Consider the following 17,688-nt stretch of genomic DNA (forward strand, 5'->3'; position numbering starts at 1 on the left):
CAGTAGCTAAGGACCCTTTGAAAATCTTTCCATTTTTACATATATATATATGTGTGTGTGTGTGTGTGTGTGTGTGTGTGTGTGTGTATATATATATAAATATTTATATATGTGAATATAACCAAACTCACTGCCATTGAGTCAATTCTGACCCATAGCAACACACATTGGGTTTCCAAGCTGGTCAGTCTTTATGAAAGTAGATTGCCCTATCCTGTGGAGCAAGCTGGTGGGTTTGGACTGCTGACCTTCTGGTTAGCAGCCTAATGCCTTACCCACTATGACACCAGAATGCTCTCTCTCTCTCTCTCTCTCTGTCTCTCTCTCTCTCTCTCATATATATATATATATATATATATTTATATATAAGATGCTCTGGTGGTGCAGTGCCTAAGGCATTTGACTGCTAACCAGAAGGTTGGCTGTCCAAATCCACCAGCTTGCTCTGTGGGAGGAAGATGGGGGAATCTACTTCTGTAATGATTTACCACCTTGGAAACCCAATGGGGGTTGCTATGGGTCAGAATTGACTCGTTGGCAGTGGGGGGAAATATATATATATATATATCCATAGCATAACATCTATTAGGGCAAAATCCAGCCACATATAGGGGCAGGGAGGTGGAGCTTGTTTGTATTCAGTTTGTAGCTCTGTGGCTCAGCCAGCCACAGCTGGGTTTTCACAAATGCCATGGTTCCTGAGACTGATGTGGTGGTGCATGCCCTGCCTGGTTACAATGCAGGTCAGCGCCTGCGGGAGACATTGGGTTCTGGTGGCTCTGGTCTGTCCCTTCCAGTTCTGACTGGACAGAGAGAGAGAGAGAGTGCCCTGGTGGTACAACAGCTGAGTGCTTGGCTGCTAACTGAAAGGCTGGCAGTTTGAACCCACCAAGTGGCTCTGTAAGACTTGTCAATCAGCTCCTGTTAAGAAAAACAACCTAGAAAACCCTATGGGGCAGTTTTACTCTGTCATATGGGGTTGCTGTGAATTGAAAATTGACTTGACAGCACCTAACAACAACAAAAAGTGTAAATGACCTCATCATGAAAAAAAAAACAAGAATATATATATTCTGACATCACCATGAACAAAACCACTGATTTCTTTGGAAAAATGCCCCACCCCCTTTTTTGGCTCTAAAATAAATGTAGTGCTTTTTTTTTTTTCCTAATAAAATGACATTTTAAGTGAAATCTGAGTGAAGCATGAAGGAAGGAATACTCATTCTTTAAGTCAGCAGAAGAATTCAGTGTTTGGTGTCCAAGTTTCCGTTATTAACTGGCTGAGTTGTGAGGATAGTGTTTTGCACTTAGGGATGACCAGAGCAGATGCAGGGGAGGGGATAACAGGTAGATAATGAGAGAAGAACAATGTGAAGTAGCTCTCCCGCCAGCTCCGAACTATACACTGGGCATTTATTGTTTGGTGAAGCTCTGCTGTCCCTCTCTGCCCAGACACACCCTCAGTTCATTTCTCTGCTTACAGGATAATTTTCCTGAGCAAGTGCTTAAAATCACATGTCTGTTTATCGGGCCACTGACCCAGGCAAGAGTTAGTTCCCAGACTCTCAATCAATAAGCAAGGAAGGTGAAAATAATTCAATCCCTTCTCTAGGATTAAATGCCCCCCAAACTGAGCCCTCATCCCCAGCTCCCACAAAGGCTCACCGAGGCCTGCGGAAGGCCAGGCCATACTGCTGACAGGCCAGCCCCACGGTGGGTGTGTAGACAATCGGCATGAACTTTTCCACATCCGAGGTCAACACTCGGTAGAAGAGCTTCTCATTCCGGTCTTGGAGAGTCATGAGAATGATGTACCTTGAAAAGTGGAGATAAAAACAAAGCTGACCACAGGGGGTTCGTGTGTGGCCCCCACCCTCTGTCAGGGGAGGCTTGTGTGCTGCTATGTTGCTGAACGGGTTTCAATGGAACTTCCAGACTGAGATGTACTAGGAAGAAAGGCCTGGTGATCTACTTCCAAACCTCAGCCAATGAAAACCCTATGGACTGCAATGGTCCAACCTGCAAATAATCATGGAGATGGCAGGACTGGGCAGCATTTCCTTCCACTGGGGCCAACTCAATAGAAGCTAAGAGTGCTACAAACAAGTGGCTGCAGGGAAGGCCCTTGGTAGCCACTGTGTAGAAAGAGCCAAGGGCCATGTGGGGCAGTCAGAGTCCCAGGGCTCCCCTTCTGCTCAGCCAGTTCTGAGGGCACATTCATAGCCAATCACCCATCTTCTCTAAGTAAAGGTTTCAACATAACATCTGCCTTGCAGTGCTGTTAAAGGGATTCAAGACAGTTTAGACACCACAGATCTGAACAGTAGTTCTGGTTAGCAGTCAAATGCCTTAGACACTACGCCACCAGAGCTCCTAGTTAACACACAGTGCTTATTATTATACATGGTATAGATACTGTTCTAAGTATTTTAGAATCATTAACTCATTGAAAGCTTGCAACAACCTGTGTAGTAGGTCTATAATTCTTGCTATCTTATAGATGAGGAGACAAAGGCACAGAGAAATTAAATATTCCACCTAAATTGTCATAGGAGCTCTGGTAGCATAGTGCTTAAGGCACTCGACTGCTAATCAGAAGGCTGGCAGTTCAAACCCACCAGCCACTCCTTGGAAGGAAGGTTGGGAAATCTACTTCTGTAGTGATATCACCTGCAAAACCCAAGGAGGGGTCGCTATGAGTCTGACTCGATGGCACATAACAACAACAACAAATTGTCATAGCAGAGTTGGGATTTAACCTAAGTAGTCTAGCTCTGAACTTTGTGTTGTCAACCACTATTGAAAACTGTTATGTTTTTAAAAACTGAACTCATGGCCATCGAGCCAAATCTGACTCATAGCAGCCCCTACTGGGTTTCTGAGGCTGTGAAACTTTAAGGAAGTAGATCGCCCCATCTTCTTTCCATTCCATGGAGCAGTTGGTGGGTTTGAACTGCTGACCTTCTGGTTAGCAGCCAGATGCCTTATCCACTATGCCACCTGAGCTCCCTCTTTGTTATTATTTTATGTATATTAATTAATGTCAATAGAATAATAACATTCTGGGGTGGAGCAGGTTTACGGAAAATACTTAGCATATGAGCTGTGTATGAACTGGCCTTCCCCATACAGGGCTGCTTCCTATCACAAATAGAATTCTCAAGGGACCCTGAAAGAAATGATTTCAGGAGGCCCAGTCCAGAAGAATCTCTCCCTCCCCTGTCCCTGAAGCCTGAAATCATGAAACAAAAGGAAAGAGCTTTTCATTCACACTCAGCTGGAAGACAAAACCTCTGGGAGAGAAAACCCAGGGGTTGAAATTCACACTGAGGTGTAAGGGACTGCTATCACACCCTTCCTGGAGAACACGTTGGGAGAGAGGGCCAGGCACCAGAGGCCCTAAGCATGGGGTGGGGTAAGAGAGAAGCTCCCATAGGAGAAAAGAGCTGTGCTGTAGTGGGATGATCACTGAGTGTGGTCCTAGGTTTGAATCCCAGCTCTGCTGTTTACCAGCTGTGTGACTTTGGGGAAGTCATGTGGCCTCTTGGGGCCTCAGCCTCTTCTCCACCAAAGACACTGGTCCAACTCAGGGTTACCAGGATTCTCTTACCCATTAGTGTTTGTGCAAATCTCTTCTTAACTCTGTGATGTCAAGCCAGTAACTTGAAGTTAGTTATGATGGTAATATTTACACAATGGAAATCAGCAAATGTTACATATTAGGGCTTCCTCCTCTAACCCTTGGAAAATTAGTTATAAAACATTTACTGGCACACGACTGCCCATATCCAAAAGAAGCTGGGGAGCCTCCTTAGCATTTTCCCAAGCACCTGCTGAAATGAGGGACTTCTGGGAATGAGCAACTCAAAATGGTCAACATGGTGCCAGGAGCAAGCATCTAGAGCTCCCAGAAATGGGTATACTTCCCTGTCCCTGAGCTGCACGATGTCCTTCCAGGCACATAAGCAAGGTCCACTGAACTAGAAAGAACTGGAGAGAGAAGGGTTTTGGACCTTAACTTTCAGAGTTTAGTATCTTTAGGAAAGAGGGTTTCACTTCGGACTTTAGTTCTTCCTCGTAAATTTAACAAAAAGGGGAGGTTCAGATCGTTTAAAGTTGGGGCATATCTCCTGTTGTTAGCTGGAATCATTGTGCAATTTCTGATTTGCTCTTTGGGGTTACATGGGCTAGACCCAATCTGAGTATAATATAAAGAGGGAGAGAATTTTTGGCCTGGACTGCGGCATGGCCTTGGAGTTAATGTGAGTAATACCTTAGAGCTTAGAGCTTAGAGCTTTGGATGTGGGGAAGGGAGGACAGACCTCTGCTCAGAAGCAATGTATGATATTGAAGGGGGGTGGGGCAGGACCACAGGAAGATGGGTGCAGACTACTGTGAATTTGCTGCTGAGTTCTGCCCCTACAGGGACAACCACCCTTTGTGGGTCAAAAGTCTTGGCTATTAAGCTCTATTGCTATATAAGGGAACCAATGTCTTCTCCATACATTTCTGCTGGAGCCCATAGCAAGGCAACATACTTGTTTAGCAAACTCTTACACAGTGCCTACTACGTGTCAAGCACTGTTCCAAGCACATCATAAATAACTCCCAGATATCACTGATTAAAATTCAGTTTCCATTCCCATTTTTCCCAGGGCACATTTCCTGTTCCTTGATCATAATAAAACTTGTCCCTCAGGAAGGCCATCACCCCTGTAGAAGGCAGGTCTGGGTCTGGGATCTCTTAAACCTCTCAGCCTTATCTAGCCCAGGAGTATGCAGAATACCCTCTGTGGACCACAGGTAATGGATGGCTCAGCCCAGGGATTGGGTAGAGAGAGCAGAATTGAGGCACTGACTTGTCCAGGTCACTCTGCTGCCGCTCGTAGGATCTCATGATCCGGAGGAGCTGGACATCCTGGCTCAGGAAGCAGGGGGGGATTAGGCCATGGATTCCAAGCTGTATCCTTTCTTCAAGGGTAAAGGCCATACCCTGGGGAGAACAGGAAAGAAACATACACACAAATGGATGTGCAGGAAACCAAGGAACAGAAGAGGTTCCATATACAGCTGGGCAGAAGGCAGTGAGACCCAGTAGAAAGGACTCAGGACTCAAATCCCTCCTCTGCCATTTAAGTAGCTGGGGGATCTTGTGCCAGTTACTTTGACTTTTCTGAGCTTTAGTTTCCTCGTTGGAAAAAAATATCTACATTGTCTTTTTTGTTTGTTTTTGCTTTTTAATATACTTCATTATTTTGGACAGTTTTATATTTATAGAAAACTTGAGAAGAGAGAACAGAGAGTTCCCACATACTCCCTCTCCTAATTCCCCATACTATGACATCTATGGTATATTTGTTACAATTAATGAAATGACATTAATAAATTATTACTAACTAAACTCCATATTTTATTCAGACTTTTCTTCGTTTTTACACGTCCACTTTCTGTTTGAGGATTCCATCCAGGATACCACATCACATTTTGGCCCCTCTTGGCGATGACAGTTTTTCAGACTTTTCCTGTTTTTGATGAACAAGTATCTTGTAGGATGCCCCTCTGCTGGAATTTGTCTGATGTATTTCTTATAATTTGGCTGGGTTATGGGTTTTTGGGAGGAAAATCACAGAGGTAAAGTGGCATTTAAAAAAAAACAAACAAACCAGTTGCTGCTGAGTTGATTCCAACTCACGGTGTTCCCATATGTTGCAAAGTAAAACTGCACTCATAGGGTTTTGATGGATGTAAACTTTTGGAAGCAGATTTGGAAGCCTTTCTTCCGAGGTGCCTCTGGGTGGGTTTGAACCAGTTAGTAGTAAAGTACTGAATTGTTTCTGCCATCTGTTGTTGTTGTTGTATGTGCCCGTGAGTCAGATCTGACTCATAGCGACCCCTTCTTGGGTTTCTGAGGCAGTATCACTATGGAAGTAGCTTGTCCAACCTTCCTTCCAAGGAGTGGCTGGTGGGTTTGAACCACCAGCCTTCGGGTTAGCAGTCAAGTGCCTTAGGTGCTACGCTACTGGAGCTAGGGACTCCTGTTTACATCACATCATAGCAAAGGTACGTGCTCTTAACATAATGTATCACTGTTGCTGTTGACCTTGATCACCAGACTGACATAGTGTTTGTCAGATTTCTCCACCATAAAGTTACACTTTCCCCCCTTCTATACTGTACTCTTCATAAGGAACCACTATGTGCAGTCTACTCTTACAGAGTATGAATTTATGTTCCTCCTCCTTGAGGGTTAAGTATCAGTATACATGTTTAGGAATCCTACATTTTTCTGAATCCTTCAGCAAGGGGACTTTATCTCTTCTCTCACAATTTATTTATTTTAAATCATTTATACCAGTATGGACCCATGAACATTTATTTTATACGTTGGGTTATAATATAATACTACTTTGTTTTCTTGCTCAAATTGTTCAAGCTTTGGCCTTTGGGAGTTTTTCAATTGACTCCTGTGTTCCTTTGATATACTCCCATAATGTAGGTATTTTCTTATTTGTTTATTTTTAGTACTTCCTCACTTTCTGGCACTTCAAGATTCTCCAGGCACATCTTGTAGATTTCCCCATCTTAGAATAGCCACTTCTCCAAGGAGCCTTGGTTTCCTTTACTGGAGCATGGTATTAGGAAGCAAAGTCTGGTGTTAGGAGTACTCATTACTACTGGGGTGTCATTGTTTCTAAGTTCTCCCAGATGACAGCTCAAGGAAATTATGTGTATGCTATCCAATATATGTACATACACCTATAACTATTTCTATAAGTAGCCATCTGTATATATATTAAGCTAAACATACTTTCATACTTTATCTCTCTCTAGAAGCTCTGGTAGGAGCTCTGGTAGCATAGTGCTTAAGGCACTTGACTGCTAACCAGAAGGCTGGTGGTTCAAACCCACCAGCCACTCCTTGGAAGGAAGATGGGGCAATCTACTTCTATAGTGATACTGCCTCGGAAACCCAAGGAGGGGTCGCTATTAGTTGGGTCCAACTTGACGGCACATAACAACAACAACAACAAAGAATCTCTGGTGGCACAATAATTAAAACACTGAGTTCCTAACTAAAAAAAAGGTAGGTGGTTTGAACCCACCAGCTGCTCTTCAGAAGAAAGATGAGGCAGTGTGCTTTCCTAAAGAGTTACAGCCTTAGAAACCCTATAGGACAGTTCTGCTCTGCCTTATAGGGTCACTATGAATCGGAACTGACTGGATGATGGTGGGTTTTGGGGTTAATGTTGAGCATGTTGTATATATCTTCTTTAGTGAGGTTTTTGTTTAGGTTTTTTGTCTTTTTTTATTGGCTTGTTTGTTTTCTTATTGTTGAACTTTAAGAATTCTTTCCATATTTTGAATACATGTCCTTTATCAGATATGTATTTTGTAAATATTTTCTCCCAGTCTATGGCTTGTCTTTCCAGTCTTATAACACTGTTTTTCACAGAACAGAATTTTCTGGTTTTGACAAGAGGAAAGAGGAGAGAGGAGAGAAGACAGGAGTAAGTAGGATGGCATGGAATCGGCCTCCTGGCCTGGTTTGTAGCTAAGCACTATGGAGACAGTACTTGCTGCAGAAGTTGCAGGAACTGCTCTCATAAGGGACACTGCGAAGCTTGAGGACACAAGCTGCCCCCCCTTTATCCCAAGGTGATAAGGTGCAACACAAACTCCAGTGGCTCTGCTTAGGTAAGGGTTGCTCTGGCACTGGTTAGAAGCTCCTGGAGACAGCTTCCTCAGCTTTCTCCTGGAGGGTCCTGGTAACAGCAACAGTGGTGAGTTCCTGAGTGGCACCTTGGTGGCAAACATCCACAAGGAGAGAACCAGAATTCCCATGAGGGATTATAAAAGGGGATGAGGACATGCTTTTGAGGTAGTAGCACATGCTAATGATATTTGAGTTAATACTGTTGATATGACCCCTGCTATAGTCAAGGCTGATGACACCTAGGGCAATTTTGGTTAAACTCTTATTCTTAAGAAGCCCTAGGTAATTCAAGGTTCCTCCTAAAAGTGAAGCACTATGTGGATAAGAAATGAAGTCTAAATCATGCTGATGGCAGTCTAGCTTTCCCCAGGCCCCTTGGAGTGGAGAAGCTTCGATAGATAGGGAGCATCAGAGTACCCTGCATTCCTCCACCAGCTGAAAAACATCTACTAAATTCTCATCGCAAGTTCTTTGATGAGGGGATTCAAACACGGAGATTCAAACCCATACATCAATAATCCACACACTGGAGTTATTGCTATAATCAGATCTAAGAAAGGTCTCTAACAAATAGCCAATCTTCCTCTACACTGTCCTTACAACAACACTGTGAGGAAGTTTTTACAAGCTCTAATTTACAGATGAGAAACTAAGTAAGAGAAGTTACATAATGCTTCTAAAGTTACATAGCTAATATCCCATATCTCACTGCTTCTTAACAGGATGCATCTTGTAATCAATAAGTGTATTTGGTGTGATTTTTTTTCTTGATGATTTCTTTGACTGGAGGTAAGTGACAGTACCAAGATTTAATGACAAGTTGTATTCTCACCACTATACAATACCTCTTCCCCAGACCTTGGTGAGATGGACTTCAGAAAACTTGAGTTTGGAGGTGGAGGGAGAAAGAACAGAAGAAAAAGAAAGTGAAAGGTAGAATCCTTGGCTACTTTCTATTTCTTCTTTGTCTTTGTCTGGTAACTTGGGGAACTCTAAAACGATGCATACTAGGCTTCTCTTGGGTTTTTGTAAAACAATGATTACAACCCAATTTATGAAAATCCTGAAGAATATTTCTTCCTCCCAAAAGAACTGCTGGAACTGTATGAAAAAATCTATCCTGGGATACTGGAATAATCTACTCTGTTAAAAAGTATGACTTTCTGAAACTTCTCAAAGTACTCTATACACATAAAAATCCAAACTTTTTCTCCATGAAAGTCCAAAGTCACCAGTTCATAAATCCCCTGTGTTGGCCACCAGCTTGGCAAACTTGGTGCAACACTAGGTCCCTGATCCTTTTGCAAAAAACTACCTTACCCTGGAGGCTGGGCACTTTCACCAAACACCATTAGGCAGGTGACTGTTCACTGCCTTGGTAACAACTATGATCACCACTCCTTGGCCCTGGGGATCCCAGGGAGGCCTAGCTGTTTAATTATGACATCATCTTTGTTAATGACCACTGTGACTTTAATAACAATCTGCTTCTCTCTGTAAGGCTAAGTGTTTCTCTTGGCTGATGGCCATCGACTTTTGAATTTGAAAAAAATGCATATAACTGTTTAGCAACTGGTAATTTCAGGGATTAAAAAAAATTAGTTCTAGAATCTTCTTTTCATCCTGAAGCTAATGTTAAGGCAACCTTAGATTTACAAGTTTGCAAAGCAGAAATACAAGTACTTTAACTGCACTGTGGTTTCTTTCCAAAATAGGAAGGCACAAGATTATTCACTTGGGTACAGGGGAAAACTTAGAATGTATATTTCTCTACCAAGAAATAAATTTCATTTGTTGACTTTTGGTCTGTCTGTCTGTCAGTCATGTGTTCCATAAGTTACACTAAGAATATTAAAGCAAAGTAGGGATTGTACAATATGGAGGAGTTGACAGTGGGGCCCCTATTCATTCTTACCACATCAAGAAATTACAGTTTCTGAGTGCCTACTTAAATAGATTGATGACTTATATTATCCAGTTTAAAAAAAAATCCTCAAAAGGACAAGTGGCTTTTGAAAAATGTCTGGCTTTCTTAGTAGATCTCACCCCCATACCCTGGTGGTATTCAGTCAGGATAACATTGGCAGGGATCTACCAGTTGTTACTATTTTGAAATGTTTCCATCATTACAGAGCCAATGCTCTGAGAAACTGCCCAACTTGTCCCTCAGTGTACCTCCCTACCTGCTCTGATTCTCTGAGGGTACTTTTGGACCTTCCCCAGATCCATCAACCAATGAGTTAAAGTCTGGCAAAGCCCAGGCCTCAAAACCCTGCTCTACACTAAAACCCTCATCAGTGCCCATGCTGTGCCAGTTGTAAACCTTTTGAATACCATCTCTGGCTTTACCCATTTTATCATCTTCCCTGGCCCAGCTACTGAGCTGTACTTGTTGGCTCAGACCTGCCCAAGTTCCCAGGACAAAATTTTACTAGCATCCGAGAGCCGTTATCTGAATAGAACCTGTTTTGAAATGGTGAGCCTAAAAACAAGCCCCTGTGCACCTCCCCGCCCCCCCCCCAGGTGGTGTCTCTGTCACAGCTTTCTGCCTTGTTCAGAAACCCAGCTCCCCAGAGTCCCGTTCTTTATGACTGAGCTTCCCTGAAGGCTGGTCTCCCAGTCCTGCTTGGTGATCTGCCTCTGGCATTCTGGACCCAGAGCTCTGCTCTACACTTGACGGCTCTTCTTGTTCATTCACAAATGTGTATTAGGTTCCTACTTTGTGCCAGGCTTATCATGTTAAGCACTGGGGAGTCCTAAAAGTAACAGGTACTGGTCACTGATCTCATAAGTCTACTAGGGGATGAGTTAACATATATTATGCATTGAATTGTGTCCCCCAAAAAATGTGTTGTAAATCCTAACCCTTATACCTGTGGTTATAACCATTTGTTATGATAATGAGATAGTATTACTGTCGGGTGTGTTTCAAAGCAATCTCTTTTGAGATATAAAAGAGCAGAGTAAGCAAGCAAGCCAGTAAGGATGGAGGAAGACAGATGCCACACCACATGAAGGTCACAAAGGAACAGAGACTCAGGCTAAGAAGAGACAAGGGCCTTCCCCCAGAGCCCACAGAGAAAGAAAGCCTTCCCTTAGAGCCAGTGCCCTGATTCAGGACTTCTAGTCTCCTAAACTGTGAGAAAATGAGTTTGTTAAACTCATTTGGTTAAAGCCTCCCACTTGTGGCATTTCTATTATAGCAGCACTAGATAACTGAGGTAACGTATAATAGCATTCTCGGGCCTCTGCCTTGGGTAAGCTACTTATAAAACGGAGTGCTGCTCATTTCACGCTCTGTTGAGATGAGATGAAATAATGCATATGAGATGCTTAACACAGGCACTGGCACATAGTAAATGCTCAAGAAATGCCAGATGTTATTACTATTATTATTTTGTTCAAAGTGGCACAAGTGGTACAAAGTGGCACATGCTGGAGTTGAGTCTTGAAGGGCAGCCAGAAGCTTATTTGGCAGAAAGGGACTGGGGGAACAGGGTTGAAGAAACATCTACCACAGCAAGCATAACTCCTCACTGATGGTCTCAGGCAAGGCTCTCTATGACCAAGACTCATCTCGCCACCACCCCATTCATTCTCCACTTTCCCCAAGAGGCACATCCATCTGGCCACCATGCTCTGGCTCAGAACAATGACCCTGCCCACCGTGCTCTGGCTGCCCCCCCCCATCTTCCCACTCACAGCCACAGCCCCTTCCCCCAGAAGGGTATCCTCTGACTTCCATTTCACACAGATCTGCACCTTCTCTCAGAGTCAGCATCATAGGGTTTAGCACATGTAAGGTGGTTTCTGCTTGATTTCTTGAGCATTAGTTAGTGTTGGCATAGTGGATAAGCACTCGGCTGCTAACTGAAAGGTCAGCAGTTTGAACCCAGCAGCACTTCCGTGGGTAAAAGACCTGATGATCTGCTCTTGAAAAGATCCCAGCCTAGGAAACACGATGGGCAGCTCTACTAATTTAGGGTTGCTTACAGCACACAACAGCCACCACTGGATTGTAAACCCAAGGTGGTAGGGAAGAAAAAGTTTTGAAGCAGGTAAGGTTGTGACATGGTAATATTGTTATCATAGATAACAATAGCAACCATGATGTCTTACTGAGCACCCACTAGGCTGGGTGAGGCACTGAAACAGGTTTTTTATACTTGCTCTCTCATTTAATCCTAATAACAGTCTTAGGAGGATTATTATCCCAGTTTGTAGATTAGGAAACTGAAGCAGATAAGAACTTGCCTGTTACATATGCTTCTAAAGTTCATACTCTTTTCTCTGAACTAATCATAGGAGCTTTGGTGGTGTAGTGATGAGGCATTTGGCTGCTAACCAGAAGGTTGGCAGTTCAAACCCACCAGCTGCTCCATGGGAGGAAGATGAAACAATCTACTTCCATAAAGATTTACAGCCTTGAAATTCCAGTGGGGGTTGCTATGAATTGGAATTGATTTGATGGCAGTGTGTTTGGTTTGGGTTTAGTTTTAATCAACTAACTGATCTTGAGAGTTGACAGATTAAACCAATTGTGACTGAGTTGGCTTTTATTTGATTAAGGATGGGATTGTTCTGCTTCTGCAAATAGAATCCATTACCTTAGTGGTTTCAGCTACTGCTGAGTGTTCCTCTGATTTTGCACCAGGCCAGATAGCCCCCCTGCAAACTGGAGTGCCTGTATCTCTGAGTTTATGTGCATGGCCATGGCGGTGTTTCCTCTGAGCAGCATCATTACTGTAAGTTAAGATTAACAGACACATGTGTAACGGGAAAGGGTTCTATTCCACACATCATTACGTCATGCTCCAAGCTGACAGTTTATGTTATAACAAGCTTCTGCCATCAATCAATTACAACAGCATAGAGAGCAGCCACAGCAGGGATATGAGCTGTGGGGCAGTCAGTCTGAAACTGAACAATTAAAGTTGATTAGCTATTAGGAGACTGGAATGCATTTCCTCCACCTTTTGCATAGTATTTCATGACTATTTATTTGGGATTTTTATAGGTTAGGGTGACGTGGACTCTGCTTGGAGACAGGAAGGGGGATTACTGAGGCTGCTGGTCTTTCACTGAACTCTAGGTTTATGAGGGCCCCTGAGCACACTCCTGGGATGGATATATGGGGGTCTCAGAAACTCAAGCATTGGAGGAGGTCTCAGCAGACATAGAACTAAGCATGGCCTTCCTTCCAGACATACTTCCATGATCAGGTACAAAATTACCGATGCAGAAACACATCATAAATTCCTGAAAGGAGAGTGGAGGATATACTGCTTATTACTGCTTAGAACTGCCTTAAACCAGCCTTGGATTCAAAGACTGAGTTCTGGTGCTATGGACTGCAAATGTACAGAGGCTGCCTGTGACCTTTCCATCTCTGTTGTACACAGAAGTTCTTATTCTGGTAATTGCTGTTGTTGTTATGTGCTGTCGAGTCAGACCCGACTCATAGCGATCTTCCTTGGGTTTCCGAGGCAGCATCACTACAGAAGTAGATTGCTCCATCTTCCTTCTGAGGAGTGGCTGGTGGGTTTGAACCACCAGCCTTCTGGTTAGCAGTCAAATGCCTTAGGAACTACGCTACCAGAGCTCCCTTGATAGGCTATGTATGCTGAAAATTAGGTTCCTTAGTTTTGACCCTTTGTTATCTAGGTAATAGTACAATTCAATTATCCTTCCATGGAGTAACAACCAAGACACAGAGGTGATACATTCACACAACCAGCATGGGAGAGCAGGAATATAAAAACTCTACATTTAGTTGCTCCATTTATAGGCTGCATGATCCTGGGTAAGTTACTTCACCTCTCTGAGTCTCCTGCCTTCACAAGGTGGTTACATTAATCAAATGAGAACATGGACAGGAAAACTCTGTAAATTGAAAGGTATGGTATAAAGGTAAACAACAAAAACAAATTTAAAAAACCTATGACTATTGTACTGTCAAATCCTTCTAGGTTAAGGACTATCAATTTAGCAATTACACTTTATGGTATTTATTTCATCTTTTGTCCTTTTCCCCTGCAAGAAAATAAGCTCCTGGAGGGCAGGGAGCATGTTTAAATGAACTTCTTTTTCCCTAGTACAGGAACTGGTACAGGGTAAACATTCAATAAATATATGGTATGGTAGATGGATGGATGGATGAATTCATTTATTTTTTTTCAACAACAGAAAAATAAAGAGCCCTGGTGGTGCAGTGGTTAGCACACTAGGCTGCTAACCAAAAGGTCAGCGGTTTGAACCCATCAGCCACTCCATAGGAGAAAGATGTGGCAGTCTGCTTTTGTAAAGATTATAGTTCTTCTACAAAGGACTATAGGGTAGTTTTATTCTGTCCTACAGGATCATTGTAAGTTGAAATCTACTTGACAGCAATGCGTATGTGCTAGGCTCTAATTCAGATCCTTGAAAATCAGCAATGAAAAGACAAAGAAATTCCCGTTCTTAACAGGCCCAAGGTGAACAGTTTCTATTGCAAGTAAATCCCAACAGCCTGCCCTCACTATTACATCAAACTAGTCTACTCAGTATTGCAATGACAGAAGTGTTCCACATCTGTCTGTCCCACATGGCAGCCACTGGCCACACGTGCCTATCGAACACTTGAAATATGGCTAGTACAGCTGAGAAACTGAAAATTTTATTTTGTTCAATTTTCATTTATTCTAATGTAATTTAAATTACATACTGAATTGGACAGTAAATCTTTACCATGTTGGAGATCACTCCCATCCTGGCTTACTGGAAAGCATAAGGAAGTGAAGAGTCAGAACCTTGAGTTTGGGTCCCTACTCTATCACATGACTACAGACACCTTGACCCACCAATTCATGCAGTGATGGGTTGGTATATGGAGGGAAGGAATAATGGCGGGGGGCACATAGGAGTTCTTGTTAGCTGCCATTGAGTCAGGCCCCTATGCACTGAGACCCCATGCACAATGGAATGAAACATTGCCTGGTCCTGTGCCATTCCATGATTGGTTATGGACCAGACCATTGTGATATGTAGGGTTTTTATTGGTTAATTTGTGAAGTAGGTTGCCAGGCCTTCCTTCCTAGCCTATCTTAGTCTGGGAGCTCCACTAAAACCAGTTCAGCATAACAACATGCAAACCTCCACTGATAGATATATGGTGGCCACACCTGAGGTGCACTGGCCAGAAATCGAACCCGGATCTCCTGAATGGAAGGTGAGAATTCTACCACTGAGCCACCACTGACCCCAGACAAGAGTTAGAGGTGAACTTAAGGGAAGGGGGAGTTTGGCACTGAGGACACCTGCAGGCACATGGCCGCATCTGGGAGCTAGGTGGAGGCAGTCAGGAAGAAGGCTTCAAAGGATAGTTTGTCTTGGGTAGCCTGGTTCCATGGAAGAAGGAAAACATGATGGTTGGGAGGATTTGGGAGAGAGACAGCACATCTTTCAAATGAGTAATTTAAAAGTGAAGGATGAAAAAAGATGGAAACAACCTAGGTGCCCATCAACAGAAGAATGGACAAACTATGTACACACACACAATGGAATACTATGCAACCCTAAAGAATAATGTAGAATGTACAAAACACCACATAACGTGGATGAACTTGGACGACATTATGCTGAGTGAAATAAGTCAATCACAGAAGGGCAAATATTGTATTAGTTCATTATTGTAAAAAGTCAACGAAAGGTTTATATATGGAAGGAAACTTGCTTTGTTGGTTACCAGGAGTGGGAGGGGAGGGAAGGGAGGGAACACTGCTAGATAGGTGCAGACAAGTACTGATTTGGGTGAAGGGAAGGACAATGTACCAAATGTGAGCGATCAACACGGTGGCATCGAGGAAGAGGAAGACAGAAGTACATGGGAGGTAGAGACAACAAAGAAGAACCCTTTTCTATGTACAGTACCGTGTTGTCAGTGATCGCAAGCATTGATTTACAGGTAGATAGATGGGTGGACAGGCTAAATGCTCAGGCATTCTAGGCAGGGGGTAGTGTGCCCATGACCATGTATAGAGTTGGCAGACAATGTTTCTACAAGTGTATTTGTATGAGCTGTAAGAAGGTCAAGGTGTACAGTAGAACTGACAAGGGGCAAGTTTGTGTTTGCTTCTTGGCCATAGCCAGCTATGTGGAGGAAGCAAGTATTTGGACCTGTGGGCTCGGGACCACGGTTGCAGGGGACATCAAGCTCAATTGGCAAAACATACTACACAAAAATATTGTTCTATATCCTGTTTTGGTGAGTAGCGACTGGGATCTTAAAAGCTTGCAAGTGGACATCCAGATGCAACAATGGGTGTCTCCTCATACAGAGCAAAGAAGAACAAAGAAAACCAATGATGCATGGAAACAATTAGTCCAAGGGACTGGTAGACCATGCGATCCTCAGCCTATATGACCATGAAGCCAGAACTAGATGGTGCCTGGCTACCACTGTCAACCATTTGGAGTGGGACTAGTGCAGAAGATGCTGGATAGAGTGGGAGAACAATGTGGAACAAAACTCAAAATCATTAAAAAAAAAAAAAAAAAAGACCAGGTTTGCTGGTCTGATAGAGCCTGGTGAGACCCTCTGAGAATATGGCCCCTAGGCAGCCTTCACATCTGGAATTGAACTCACTCCTATGGCTTCCAGCCAAACAAGAGACAGAGAGATGGAGTGAACATTTACGTCAGGTAGATACACTTGGAGTGATCAATCATGGGAGAATAGAAGGACAGTGTTTGCAAAGGGAGACAGCTTAGGAGGCGGTAGTGCATGGGAGGGAAGAACACAGGGAAGAAGTAACTATGGGGAGGAAGTAGGAAGAGAGCTGTTACATTGTGGGGAATGTCAGTCCTGAGACGAAATGTGCATAAACTGCTGTATGGAAAATGAATTTACTCTGTAAACATTCACATAAATCACAATAAAAATTTTTTAAGAAAGTGAAAGATGAATAAATAACTTTAAAAAGCAAAACTAAATGCAGAGTAGATGCAAATAAAGTCTACAGTGGGGGTGGGGTCAGAAATTCCTGTTAGAGATGGGACAAAGTAAGAAACTTTCTTTCCACAGACCTCAGCTGGCAAGTTCTGCAAACACTGGAAGCAACTGGAATAGTTCACAATGCGGCTTTGTGGCTTCCAGCAAACACCAGCTCTGGTAGTAAAGCTTTGAAATGGCCCCCCACCTGACCTATGGCAGATCTTATATGAATGAAGCCCTGGAAAGTAGACTAAGGAGAAAAAGGAATCAGTAAAAATCTACAGACAGCTGCTAGAGATACTTTCTTTCTAAGCCTCTGAGCTTCAGAGTTGTTGTTGTTGTTATGCGCCGTCGAGTCGTCATAGTGATCCCTCTTTGAGTTTCCGAGGCAGTATCACTACAGAAGTAGATTGCCTAATCTTTCTTCCGAGGAGTGTCTGGTGGGTTTGAACCGCTGACCTTCTAGTTAGCAGTCAAGTGCCTTAGGCACTATGCCACCAGAGTAGGTCCCACTTTAAAACAAGGCAGTGCTTTTTGACTGCTTATACATAAACATACTGGAGGTTCCCAAGATACTCACCCTATTAACAGAAAACCCAGCTGCATGTAACCCTGACATGGTGTCTGGCCTAGACAGAGGCCTAGCCCATGCTCAGTTGAAGCAAAGTCTAGGGTGTGGATGGGTCTGTGCTTTTAGTGGGAGGCCAATCATAGTAAAAATCATCATTCTTACTCTTGAAATGTCTCAAGGTCTTGTTCTTACATCACTTCCTCTAATACCTTTCAAATACACTTTTAATAAACGTTGTGTTAACATACTAAATTAGCCACTTTAGGGAAATGCACTCTTGGGCTGAACTCCCACTGCTGTCACTCCACCCCCAGCTAAGCTTCTGGTCCTAAGCCTCTGAAACAGATCCACTGTGGTAAAGATGCAGAGGTTCTATTTTAGCTAATTTTCCTTATCCTCTCATTACATTATGCAAACAAGTTACCTTGC

The 17,688-nt window shown here is 43.2% G+C and overlaps 1 protein-coding gene across 1 annotated transcript in view; it reads right to left on the reverse strand.

Moving 5' to 3' along the window:
- Positions 1–17,688, reverse strand: part of ME3 (malic enzyme 3) — a 274,892-nt gene that overhangs the window by 113,437 nt on the left and 143,767 nt on the right. Inside the window, exons 2-3 of the mRNA XM_007946273.1 lie at positions 4,863–4,996; positions 1,669–1,818 (exon numbers count right to left, since the gene is read on the reverse strand). Coding sequence (XP_007944464.1) covers positions 1,669–1,818; positions 4,863–4,996 — 284 coding nt within the window. The remainder of the gene's footprint in view (positions 1–1,668; positions 1,819–4,862; positions 4,997–17,688) is intronic.

The sequence above is a fragment of the Orycteropus afer genome, unplaced genomic scaffold (assembly GCF_000298275.1).
Source record: "Orycteropus afer afer isolate SDZICR_OR568_19922 unplaced genomic scaffold, OryAfe1.0 scaffold00154, whole genome shotgun sequence".
NCBI lineage: Eukaryota > Metazoa > Chordata > Mammalia > Tubulidentata > Orycteropodidae > Orycteropus > Orycteropus afer.